General features: G+C 52.6%; 2 protein-coding genes across 2 annotated transcripts; one reads left to right on the forward strand and one right to left on the reverse strand.

Annotated features, from left to right (window-relative positions):
- Positions 1-4,867: 4,867 nt before the first annotated feature.
- PSV08DRAFT_43287 (kinase-like domain-containing protein) lies at positions 4,868-7,407 on the forward strand. The gene is made up of 2 exons (XM_014226988.2): positions 4,868-5,097; positions 5,155-7,407. The coding sequence occupies exons 1-2, from the start codon at positions 4,945-4,947 to the stop codon at positions 7,315-7,317; spliced, it is 2,316 nt and encodes a 771-aa protein (XP_014082463.1). The 5' UTR covers positions 4,868-4,944; the 3' UTR covers positions 7,318-7,407.
- Positions 7,408-10,307: 2,900 nt separating this feature from the next.
- PSV08DRAFT_402064 (iron hydrogenase) lies at positions 10,308-12,713 on the reverse strand (the record flags this gene model as incomplete). Its single annotated transcript, XM_014226987.2, has 3 exons — positions 10,308-12,261; positions 12,314-12,530; positions 12,703-12,713. The coding sequence occupies 3 exons, from the start codon at positions 12,711-12,713 to the stop codon at positions 10,501-10,503; spliced, it is 1,989 nt and encodes a 662-aa protein (XP_014082462.2). The 3' UTR covers positions 10,308-10,500.
- Positions 12,714-13,049: the final 336 nt, after the last annotated feature.

Genomic DNA, 13,049 nt, shown 5'->3' on the forward strand with positions numbered 1-13,049 from the left:
GAGCTGCCATTTCACACACTGCTAAGAAGATATCAACAACATCAATCACATCAAAATAAACAAGTGAGAAGCTAGCTTTAGCAAAGAAATATTGGTTTTGGATGACGTGGTTTGCGTGATGCAGTTGCATGTGGGGTATATGTGTGTGAATGTGTTTTTGCATGCATCTCGTATGGGAAGACGCACATGCATACTGCTGTCAAGCCACGACATCCGTTTTTGGCGGTGTACATGGAATAAGAGGAATCACTTTGTTGAGACAAGTGAGGCGTGATGTGCAAATGCATTAGAAGGATGATTGGCCATGTAGAGTTTGGCTATGAAATAATGTTTTTTTTAAACAGCTGGCTTCTGTTCAGCTGGGAGTCTGTGTAGCGAGAATCCATTGATGTGTTTCTCAGCTTTGGTACATAGTGTAGCCTAGTATGGTGAAGATAGCGCAGCTAGGTGGATATGCAGCAACCGCCCGGGCTCCTTGATCAGACGGACCTTTCCATTGGGATAAGCCAGTGGTGATCGAGAATCGAGATGCTCACGTAACCGTGTATCTGGCGGAACAATCCGAATCGCTCCAACGCGAGCAGCCAATAGCTATCGCTCGGGCGTACTATGGTCATATGCTTCGGGCCGGATTCTACATGGGCAAATAGACGTTAAGCTGACGTTGGACTAGGTCTGCCGAGAAAGGATTTCGGACAACAAGTGGACTGGGCAAAGATGTGTATGCGTGGAGAGACCGTGATCTGACCTTGGAGTCAATAAACCACCGACGAAATGGAGATAAGCGGAATATCAATTCTGATGGCGTGTTCCAATCAAATCCGATGTTATGCCTCGGGTAACTGGGAGGCTGGGGAACACAACGAACGCCAACAAAGAGGATGAGATTGCACGACCTTGATGAGAAATCCTTCGCACCTACGTCGTTTTGCAGACAGATGCGCCACATCGTGAGAGGTGACGATTGATGGTTTCATCAGTGTGGAACAAACAGGTGGCTCGAGACTCATCTGTCTGTGCTTATCAGATTTTGCTTTTCAAGCCGAACATAACCATGTGTTTGCTTGTTCTGCTACCATTTGTGCTTTTGCTTTCGGAACAGCCGCGTCGCGAACAAAGCAAAAGTGGCTACAGCCGCACAATGACGTTTTTTTTTTCTCCTGGGATGCTTTCGCATTGACAAGCTCGGTGTCGCAAAAGGGCAGAGCAACAAAGAGTTTGTTTAACTTCACTGTGGGTGCGCAGCTGCAACCGGGTTTGTCAAGAAACACGAGAGATTTTCTGGGACCGAGAGTACCGCATGCGACCGAGGCATGTCGCGCGGTGGGCTCCTCGTATGTTTGTGCAATGTTTGCGTAGGTAGTCCGCACACGCCTCGGCTGCTGTTACAAGTGATGGTGCGCGAAAACCGTGATCAAGGTTGTGCAGACATGTGCGAAAAGTTAAGCGCGCAACAGAGGTTGCTTTTCAACAGATGGAATCCGGTGATGCTTACCCTATCCGGTACGGACCATGGTTTGAAAGGCCCCTGCCGTGGTCACACCTAGTGGGAGATGTTTAGGCTGTGGTGATGGCAGAACCATTGGTTGGATGGTACTCTAGCTTTGAAATTGGCCGAACGCACGCTCGGGACCCAAAGTTAGGAAGGGACATGGTCAAACAGCGTTGGTTGCCCCGGGAGCAGCCATCGACGATCGGTGCAATAATAGCCGGGAAAGTGCGGTGGTGGGTGAAGCATGCTAGTCAGCGAAAAAACTCGTACGCGTGTGGTAAGGTGGAGGCTAGGTTTTTTTCTTCTAACAAGCCGACTGCGCAGCTTCGTACCCGACAAAGGAGTTGCAGGCTTCGGAGATTCTGTGGACATGAGGCGGGATTAGGGGTGGGCCGCCAATCTATTTGGATGGGCTGTAACAGGAGGATAGCACGGGAGAAGTGTTCTGGAAGATTGGGGGCCCCGGAGCAAATCCTGCTGGCGGTTGACGGCAACAGGTCGCCCAGCAAGGCGAGGACTTGGTTGCAGGACGCTTGGAACATTTTCAGTGGGTTGACAGTCAGGGTCTGTGGTATGACAGGGCGCACAGAGCCATGCAGAGGGGAACTGCGACATTTGGAGTGCGAACGCGCTTTCCCGCCAGAGCAGAGGGAGCGCACACGCAGCCAGAGAGAAAAAGTGCCGGCCCAACTTGGGGCAGCGTGGGCAGAAACTCTGTCGAGGACCAGAACGGGTCTATTGATCGAGGGCATGCAAGTGCGCCGCGAAGGTTGGCGGGAGAAAATTAGAGTTTGGGCCTGGAGCACGCTGCCGTTTGGTCGATCAGAGCGAGGGAGGTTTGACGACGCGTCGGGCAGACCAAGGCAACCCCGCGCGGTGCCCTGCATGTGTCGAGGGCGGCATGGCTTGGGGCTGTGGCGTTGGGATGATGGCATGACTGACATTCAGGACCCCCGCCCCCCTGATGGGCGAGGGTGCCAGTGTCGCAGCGGGCACGAATTGGTGCGCCGCGAGAGGCAGGTAGGCAGCGAGGCAGAGGGAAATGTGGTCATATTGGCATGCCATGACGATGGGGAGGGCACATCATCAGCGCATCAATGACGGTCCTTTTACTCGCCTATTCCTTGACTCGGGCAGGGGATGGCTTCGACGGCGACAGAGACGGTGGCTCTTCCGGTGTGCCGCGGGAAGGCTAAAGGCACGCCTCGACAACCAAACCACGTTGACGGATGCGCACGACGGCATGACTAGGCCGGTTGGGGCGAATTGAGTAAGGCTGCATGAGAGCCGGCCAGGAACCTACCACGACAAATCAGGAACCGGGCGCCGGCGGAGCGACAAGGCAAGGGATGCGAAACGTGGGCCGCCGTGAAATGACAGCCTGATGCTGGCTTGGTGCCTGTGACGTTCCTGGCGCGCCCTTGGGATGCTGGGTGCTGGGATACGGGCGAGCCTGGGCGCACGCGACGGGGCTGCGCGCCCCAAGTGTGTATACTTTGTGCGACCGCGGGCGGGCGGCTGGATGCATATACATGAGTAGATGGTGACTTTGGGGGTGGAAGGGTGCGGCGTGGTTGCAAGGCGAGCCGCAGCGGGGGGGTGGTGGTGGTGGTGGTGGTGGTGGCGGGCATGGAGGGTGGCATGTGGTGGTGGGAGAAGCAACGGTGCTTATGCTGGTGGGCGAGGGATTGCGGTGAGGCCAGGGCGGTGCATTGCTGTGCAGTCCTGTCCTTGTGCTATGCTCGGCTGGGCTGGGCTGGGCATGGAGGCGGGGGGTCGCTGTTGTGCGGTGAATTGCAGATGTGTAAGTGTGTGTTGGGTGCGCACTAGAGAGGTGGCCGCGATGTGAATGTACATGCATACTGACACAACGCAGTGCCTCGTGAGGAAATGGAACAGGCGGCGTCGATGGCTGGGAACGAGGGCCTGCACATTGACACGCATCAGCACCCATGCATTCACATTCACAGACACAGCAATGCACCGCACCGCACCGCACCGCGCCGCGCTGGGGACACGTGACTGGGCACCAGCGGGCGGGAAAAGGACGCGCAGGGGCCCAATGAAAGGGGGAAAATAAACAGCATTTCGCGGCCACTTTCGCCTGCCCCCTGTCGTCTCGCCCCGCTAGCCCGCTTCGGCGCGCCCAACGCTCCTTTCTGCTAAGCTTGGAACAGCCCTCGCGCCGTCCTTCACCACTCGCCCCGATCCCGTCGAACAGTCAGCCACCCACCACCCCTCCCTCCCACACCCCCCCCAGTGCCCTCATCTCGCGCCATTCACCCTCGCATCCGTTTCCCCCCCAAAGCAGACGCCACACTGCCCAGCTGAACTAACTCTCGCTCCTTCACTCAAAAACCAACAGCCCTGCGCCGTCATGCCTCCTGCTCCCGCCCTGACTGACCGCCATCCTTCTGCCATCCCCCGCCTGGTCTTGCCGTGCATCTGCTTCGCGCGTTAGCTAAGCCCACCCCGTCGCGTCTCTCCGCCATCTGCCGCCTCTGCTGCCAACGCACACAGCAGAGACCGCCCTCACCACAGCAACAGACCGGCTCCTGGCCCAGCAGACCGCACTTGCCCCGTCTGGGCGGCGCGATCTTCATTATTACGACTCATAACCCTCTCGGAGCGCCGCTTCCACTCTAATCTCTTGGGTCTAGCCTTGCGACTCGTGCTAACGCCCATTTGCCGCACCCCTTGCTGTCTTTCATTATACACGCCCGTCCATCAATCACATCCACGTGTGAGCAGCCTGGCGCGTCTTCGTGTGCGTCCTGCCCATTGCTGCGTCACGTCTCGCTCCCGCTAGACCGTCGTGTCTTCGAACCACGCCCCCCCTCCACTCCCGCCAAATCACCTGCGCCTGGCCAACCTCGCCCTCCTTCACTTGACATTCCATAATCCACATCCCTACTCCCCCGAACGCACAGGCGCGCTCCAATCTCCCAGCCCGATCATTAAGCCAGTCGAGCTATGATCACAGAGTCATTCCGCTTTCATCTTCACTAGAACTTCCTGAGCTACGGAATACTACCCGTCTACCGTGGTCCCGGGCACGTCTCCACACGTCCTCCCAACCGTCGTCTCTCATTTTCTCGACATTCCCGCACCTGCATCAACCTGGACCCTTACAACACCCTCCTATCGCATCTCACCCTTCGATACGCACTGAACTCCCCCTCCCCCTCCAGCTTGTCGACACATCATCCCCTCTCCCTCTACTGGACCTTTCGTCACTACTACCAACTCGATTCCTCGAATGACATGAACTAAACCCGTCCCGCCATCAATCACCACCACCGCCCAAAGGACTTGTTCTACAGGCCAGTCTCACTCCACCCGTGACATAGTCTCACCTTCTCCTTTCTAACACCCCTACAGTCCTTTTTCATCAGGAGCATCTGCTACCAACAGATCTTCCAACACACAATCCGCTGCATACTCACATCAACATGCATCCAGAGTCACAAGTCCAGCCTCATGGCTGGGCATCCCTCGAGGAGAGGTATGAAGTGATGAAGGAGATTGGCGACGGCAGCTTCGGTAGTGTCGCACTTGCCCGCGTCCGAACTGCTGGCTCTCACATTGCCCGCCGCGGCACACTAGTGAGTACACGATGACAACAGTGGCATTGACCCACAGACTGACGCGCTTTTTCTCAGGTAGCTATCAAGACTATGAAGAAGACATTTGATTCATTCTCAAGCTGCCTGGAGCTACGAGAAGTCATCTTCCTGCGATCACTACCACCACACCCTCACCTGGTACCAGCCCTGGACATCTTCCTGGATCCTTACACCCGCAGGCTCCACATTGCCATGGAGTTCATGGACGGCAATCTGTACCAGCTCATGAAGGCCCGCGAGCACAAGCCCATGGACGCACACAGCGTGAAGAGCATCCTCTTTCAGATCATGTCCGGACTGGAACACATTCACGACCGCGAGTTTTTCCATCGTGACATCAAGCCAGAGAACATCCTCGTCTCCACATCGCAACAAAACGACACATCGCATCCCTTCCGCCGGTACTCTGCCATGATGACACCGCCATCGACACCACCAGTATACACGATCAAGATTGCCGACTTTGGACTCGCCAGGGAAACTCACTCCAAGCTTCCTTACACTACTTATGTTTCGACCCGGTGGTACCGCGCTCCCGAGGTTCTGCTGCGGGCCGGCCACTACTCAGCACCAGTCGATATTTGGGCCGTTGGCGCTATGGCTGTTGAGATTGCTACACTGAAGCCGTTGTTCCCTGGTGGAAATGAGGTCGATCAGGTGTGGAGAGTGTGCGAAATCATGGGCAGCCCTGGAAGCTGGGTCAACAAGAACGGTCAGCGAGTTGGCGGTGGTGAGTGGAAAGACGGAGTCAAGTTAGCACAGAAGCTGGGCTTCTCTTTTCCCAAGATGGCACCGCACTCGATCGACACCATTCTCCCCTCGCCACAATGGCCAGCTAGTTTGGCCCAGTTTGTCACATGGTGTCTCCTGTGGGATCCCCGAGCCAGGCCTACGTCCCGACAAGCTCTCGAACATGAATATTTTCAGGATGCCGTTGACCCCTTACGGCTCAAATCCTCCTCATCCCGACTGTTGGGCCGCAAGGGCTCTGAACTCTCTGGAAAAGACTCACCTGAGGCCTCACCTAAGCTCACATCAAAGACGTCCTCGTGGCTCCGCCGATCGTTGGTCGCTCGCGAGAGTGCCCCAGCAGTGCCTCAACACAGCACTGTGAAGCCCCTATCACCTGCACAAGCCAGTTCTGGTGATGCGAGTGGGTCGACTAAGCAACGTCCCAATGCCACTAAGCGAGCTACGTGGACAAACGGGGCTTCCAACAATGGCGCGCCTATCCCCATTCTGCCTTCGATTAAGCCAATCTCACCGCTTTCTGCCGAGGTGACTGCACAAGCCAATGTTCGTGCCAACAACGAAGAGCTGGCTGCGAAGAAGATTGGTCGCCAGCTGTCTGTTGCTTCACACGGCAATCACTACGCAGACATGCACCGCCAAGAGGCCGAGCGGGCACTCAATGGTCACTCTGACGTTGCTTCTCCTGTCAGTGGACACAAAGAAGGTTTCTTCTCACACCTCAGGAAGCGCGCTCGACGCTTGTCAGGTCGGTACCAAACTCCGATGTCGCCGAACTCGGATGACATTGAGGCCAACGCCGGATGCGCACCCTGGGCCACTGCCAGCAGCAGCGCTAGACAGTCTTTGATCATGGAGCAGTCACCAGCTCCAGCTCCAGCCCCGTCAGCCTCGACCTCGGACTTTTCTGAACTAGACAAGGCATTGCAGCATGTAAGAGACAGCGTAGAAGCCCATTCCCAGCAGTCTGGTTCAATAAAGAGCTCGCGCGTTGCCTCGAATCCCATGCTTAAGCGCCACCACTCGGTCCCACATGGACCTGAGCCACGAAACGGAGAGGCCAGTGGCGGTGCTCCTGTCTCAAGCAGGACACGTCGTGCCCTTCAAAACAAGTCTAACCCATCCAATCGGTACGAGACACCAAACGAAGAAGAGGAGCTCCTCAGCGAGGTCCTCGCATCAACCCACAAGGCTACGAAAAAGCTGGACAATGAAAAGTCTGGCCCGGCTGCATCTTACCTGACACCCTCACCGTCGTCAAACCGAAACAGCGTCGGTTTTGGGCAGTCGGCGTACGCGACTCCCAGCAAGCCCATGGACATCTCCAAGACGCGGCCCAACGACAACGACTCCGTGTCCAAGTGGCCAACACCACCATCCGATGGCGATCTGGATTGGGCTTCGAGCGTCGCGGCTAGCCTCATGGCTGCCCAAACCCGACACCGATGATATCCAACCGTACGGGACCCGTACTTCCTTTCGCCCTGCCTTCGCTGCATGTTCCTTCATCCGTATAATTGTAATTTGGGTCACCGTACCCGCTCCTTGTCGCTTCCTATACGACCCTACGACCTTGAGCTCTCCCGTCTGGAACGGTGCATGATTACAGAAAGATAGACACAGACGCGATGCGCTACAAAGCCCTCAAAAGCAAGCGCATCTTCTGGGACGGTGTTATAGGCGTCATAACACATCATCATCGTCCTTCGCGCCCCCCACCATCATTTGAACTTTTCGCAACAGGATTAGTTGCCCTTTTTCACTCTCACTTCCACATTCGTTCTGTATCAACACAACACATTTCCTTTTATCAATCATCTTCTCGGGCGGCATCTTACTTTCAACATCTGGTGGGCAGTACCCAAATATCGTGCTATATTGGGGGAAAGTATTGAGACTTCGCACATTTGGCGGACATAGCACACGCCAGTGACTCCCCATGCAACATGGTTTGTCGGGTTGAGCCCTGGCTTTTCAGTTTCGGAATCTGTTTTTTTTTGGCGCACGCCCGCGCCATGTTCAAGTAGGCAATGGCGCAGTGCGTCCTCTCTCATTATACCTTACTAGACCGAGTGCTTTTTTTTTCCTTAACTGTGCTTCATTTGGCTGGCGGATACCCCAGTTTGTGTATTTGGCGAGTACCTCACATCACACATTACCTTCTTACTATATATCCTTGTTTGGTTAAATCGGGAGAGGGGAAGGGAAAAGAAGGAATTTGGACTTCTTTGGAATAACTTTGGTCATACACTGGTTGGTGGGTAGTGGTGGGTCGGTGTTTGTTGTAAAGAATAACTTTGAGCGATCAACTGCCTTCTTCCCTCTACATACATTTTCTCTCTCCCAGCCTCTATCTCTCTCTGTCTGTCTCTCTCTTTGTGTCCTTTCTCACAAAAATGCAACACACTGTCTTGTTGCTCACATTTTTCCTCGTCTCCTAGCGTCGCTTTGTTTTCTTGCGTCCTTTGTCCTTTTTCTTTCCGCCCTCCCACTTTCTCACCCGATAGTGGCGACTCAAAACCTTGTAATATTGTAATACGGACGGACGTAGTATCTTTTGTATTATAGCCCAGGATGGCTTTTAGTCCAGTTCACATAAAGCAAATAAACAAACAAAGAAAGATTTGTATGTACCATGTTGTTCGTTCAGTTCTCCTAGAACCTTTGCCTCTTTTGCCTCTGCTTTGCTCCATGGGGGAAGAAAAGGGAGTTTTTTGATAACCACCAGCTGCCCTTTCTTGTCCCTTGTTCTCTTTTGAACAAGTAGATTTCACTCTACTCACAAAACTACTTCTTGACTAGATCCATCTATCTTCATTCATCTCATACATATCCTCCTCATCTCTCAAATCTAGTTTAGCACATCCCCATCCGCATCTATCTATCTAGTTTTAGCCACTTTCTTTTTTTATCCACCTGCCCTATTCATCTATATACATACATGCATTACATTACCAAGCATCGGCCTAACCCTTCTTTCCTTCCCCCCCCCCCCCCCCCCCCCCCCATGCCCATCATGCTCACCATACCCTTACAAACCCTGTCCATCACGCCATCCTGAACCCAAATCCCAGTTCCAAAAAAAACTTCCCTCGGAGGCAAGAGCCCACCACCAAACCCTGGTCCAAATTTGCTGACTTTATCATGCGTTCTAGGCCCGAAAATAAAGACCCAAGTACCATGTCAGTTCCGAACCAAACCTTTTGGGGTGGGACGTGTGTCCCCTTTGGTATGTGTGTGAGAGAGAGAGAGAGAGATCCCTGCCTCTCTCTCCATTTACATGATTTACTTATCTGTGCTTTAACTTGGCTTCACTACGTGGAGACTAAGAGAGAAGGGCGAGTAAGTACACATGTTACGTGGATTTTTACGTACATACCAAAAAAAAAAAGACGCACTTACGTACCCTGGATAACAAGGATGGGGGGAGGGGTGCCCAGAGGGTAATAAGACGCACGCACGTTATTTATCCGGTAAGTCGGGGTATGTTTCGGGTATGGGTACGTATGCAAGTAAGTGTGAAAGAGAGAGAGAGAGAAAGAGACCCTTTGCTCGTTCGGTGGTCCTGGGTAATCTTGTTTTTTTTTTTCCTCTTACAAACTTAGTCATTTTTTTCTTTGCCTGATTCTTTTATCGCCAGCAATCTTGCCTTGTATCACTCCACTCTCTCGCCATGATTTGGTGGGACTGAGAGTAAGGCAAGGATGCATGTAGCTACCTGACTTTTTTCTTTCCCCCTTGTCACGAAAGAAATAATCGTAATGAAAAAAAAAGATTATGTGTCAAGATGATGTGTTTAACCACTGTTCAACCTAGCTTTAGTCCCAATCTGGGCTACTACTTCTCGTTGCCCTAAGGTACCTTTACTTGCAGTTCCGGTCAACGCAAGCTATACATACACCCTTGAACCCATGACCCTTGCTATTTTCTCAGCTTCTTCCCTGGAGTAATGGAAGTCTACTTGGAACCCGTATGTAAGTACTTACCTTATACATATACCAACTCAGCCCCTCCCCAGTCCTCCGTGCGATTTAGGACAAAAAAGTGCTCGTGCACCCCAAGGTGCGACAAAAGTGGCCTCTCTCTCCTACTAGACCATTTTACTGAATGCAACCGTGCACGTTGGTGTCCGTGTGTATGCTCGAGTCAGTGCGCTGGGAGTACCCATCCAGGATCATCGCTGTCAGAGAGGAAAAGAAAAAAAAAAACGATTGTGCGCTGGGAGTGCCTTGGGCGGGTAGGCATGCGGAATGAGGCGGTTGCGGGCCGCTGTTTTCGGGTTAAGCGCGGGAAAAGGGAGGGAAGGGAAGAGAAGGAAGCGGACGGACGGACGGGAGATGCGTGATGTGTGTGTGAGAAGTATATTGGGGACGAGTCAGAGTGTATTATTACATAGAGAGAAATAATACTTGCATGTGAGAGGAATAAGAGACAACTGATGTTTTTCCATGTAATTTTCATGATTCCTTAAACTAGGAACTATCATTGCAGATTCAAGACACAAACATCGCTTCAATCCAAGCGAGCGAGTTCGCAGATCGCCTTGAGATGCTCTAGATGCCAGGCAATAACCGCGCTTTCCGTATTCTATAGAAACGCCCGTATAATGCTCATCACAGTAGAAAAGAACAACTACCATCCACCACCAGCAGTAACAGCCAGCCCAGCCACTCTTTCCATGTCGCTCTGCTTCTTCTTGCCCACATCGCTTTCGACCTTGATGTACGATGTATATATCAGCTTCTGTTGATCGACACCTGTAATATGTGACCAATGCGCCATCATATCCTTCATGTGCGATCTTGATATCCCGTCCACAATGTTCTCAGAGGCGTGGCCATTCGTACTAGCCTCATTGCCCGTTTCCTCTTCCGTGTCTGTACCCGAAAAGTACGCTTCGTCAACTCTTGCTAGCCACTCTTTTTGCTCCTTTGGACCGGGCTTTGGTGCGGGCGCGTCGTCATTTGCTTTCTGTATGCCCTCATAGACACGAACCTCCTCAACCTCTTGCACTTTGACTTGTCCACCCCCGTTTGTGCATCCGCCTGGGCAGGCCATGACTTCGACATACGCATAATCTTTTACGCCTTCGCCTGCTGCTCCTGTTCCACCTGGCTTCCTACTGACGCCAGTCTTGCCACCTGGCAGTCTGCTTGCTCTTGCTGGCTTCAGCCGTCGTACCAAGTTTTGGATATTGCGAAAACCGTAGAATCGCGCTGCCTTGATGATGGTTTCTGAGCCTTGAACCACTGAGTATTCCACCACATCGGCATTACGACCTCTTACTACTGATATCGAAGACCCCGGATTCCGCGCCTGATATGTTTGTAAAATGTGGTATAGATAACCTCCAGAAGGCCCTGCAGCAACGCTCTGGTTCTTCCGGCGCGAAGAAGGGAACAAGAAAGCATCCAGTTTGGGATCGGGAAATGGTATTCGGTCTGATTGAGAAAGTGGAGACCGAGGAAGATTGACAAAGTTGATACCACGAGCGGCGGCAAGGTGCAGCAATTCACGAGCAGTAATGACACAGTCAGTATCCCGTATCTTCTCCTCGGATTGATTGTAGCTCGGTAACCAGGCAGCAGATGTGAGCTCGCCACGACTAGCTTCAAGCTTCTTGTCAAAGCAGGGCATGATTGCCAGATGCCATATCTGCGATGGATGGACATGGTAGCGCTCGCTGAGGACTGACTTTATCAAGGTACCAGTGAGCGCCTGCGGCGACTTGAGGCGCGAAAGGTGTGGCAGAACGTATGGATGTGTCTTTTCGGCATAGCATATCCACCCAGGACAAGCTGATGTGAGGATAGGTGCCTTTGGTATGGTATCAATTGCGCCTTCGGATCCAGGTTGTGGTGACGCTTTTGCTGCTGCTGGTGAGAGCGCATTTGTGACCTCGTCTGCTGCTGCTACCAGACAGGCCTCTCTCATAGCATTTGTGTCAAGGACCCAGGTAAAGTCGCTTCCCTTATCTCCACCAGTTCTCAATCCGTTTGGTCCACTAAGGAGCTGTGAGATCATATTTCCAGCCTCTACTTCGGAAATATTAAAGACGGCTGCCAGACTTGCACGCGTCTGCGGTGAGACGCTTGCAACGAACAATTTTCCTTCGGCCTCAGTTTGGTTCCCGTTCACAGCGCTGCTTGTTCCGTTATGTCCATACCCGTTTGCGACGCCATTCATCCCGTTTTGTACCTGCCATGGAGCACGCAGCGATCGGTATTTATCGAGTGTCGTTAGAACTTCGGTATGCGATTGCAACGAGACCAGCACTGCTTCCGCGCTCGTCACACATCCTGAACAAGCGAGACAGTCTGTCAGCGATATCGAAGCGGGTGGTGGCGGTTGCGAGGCAGCAGCCTTTTCTTCCGTCGTGACTTCGTAAGCATTCTGGCAGATTAGTGTGCGCCCGACCCTGAGCCAATACAAATAAAGAGCGTACCGATGTCTCTTCTTGTTGCACAGGAAGTGTTTCGATAGGCTTTATGCACGCGACGCCCGGCGATATGAAGTCGTTTAGGTCATCTGCAGAAAGAATGGCACTCATAGTGCGTGAAAGATTGGCGGGGAAACGAGGGGTGGCAAGCGCCGGATATTGCAGTAACTCAAGAAAGAAAATGAGTTTGACCGTCACACGAATAGACAAGAAAGACAGCTGCCTGCACAAGAGGATATCTGTTGCAAAATCAAAAGGAAAGAGGGACGGAGACCAAATACATGCAAAAGATTCCTGATCCGAAGCCGATGTCGCGGAGAATAGGACCCTTTGCAGTCACGTAACGCGCCAGCCTATCGATAAGCTTGCATTTCTAAAAGATTCGAATGACAAACCTCCGCGGCATTCTTGCCACACTGCCGACATTCCCCACTAGCTTAGTCTACCCAATCTCGCGTGCATACTCGAAACAAAGTTTACATCTGTGCTATTAGATATGGTTTATGAGTCGGTCCCTTGAAAATGAACAAGTCAACCAATCGGGGGTCAGATGGAGGAATTGTATGTAGTTGATAAAAGAGTATTATACTTTGTAATCTGAGTGAAATACAGTAGTGGTAATACTATCTTCGACTTCTCCTTCTTCTCTCATCACTTGACATATCCCGTCAATCGAGCACCTCTTGTTCTCCACCTGACACACCCCCGCTCTCCAGATGGCCAGCCCTACAAAACTTCGTAC

Source organism: Bipolaris maydis, assembly GCF_028858645.1.
Source record: "Bipolaris maydis strain C4 unplaced genomic scaffold PSV08scaffold_7, whole genome shotgun sequence".
NCBI classification, from domain to species: domain Eukaryota; kingdom Fungi; phylum Ascomycota; class Dothideomycetes; order Pleosporales; family Pleosporaceae; genus Bipolaris; species Bipolaris maydis.

Coding starts and splice junctions, on each gene's coding strand:
- PSV08DRAFT_43287 (XM_014226988.2), top strand. CDS start 4,945: ATGCATCCAGAGTCACAAGTCCAGCCTCATGGCTGGGCATCCCTCGAG. Junction 5,098..5,154: donor TTGCCCGCCGCGGCACACTA/GTGAGTACACGA, acceptor GCTTTTTCTCAG/GTAGCTATCAAGACTATGAA.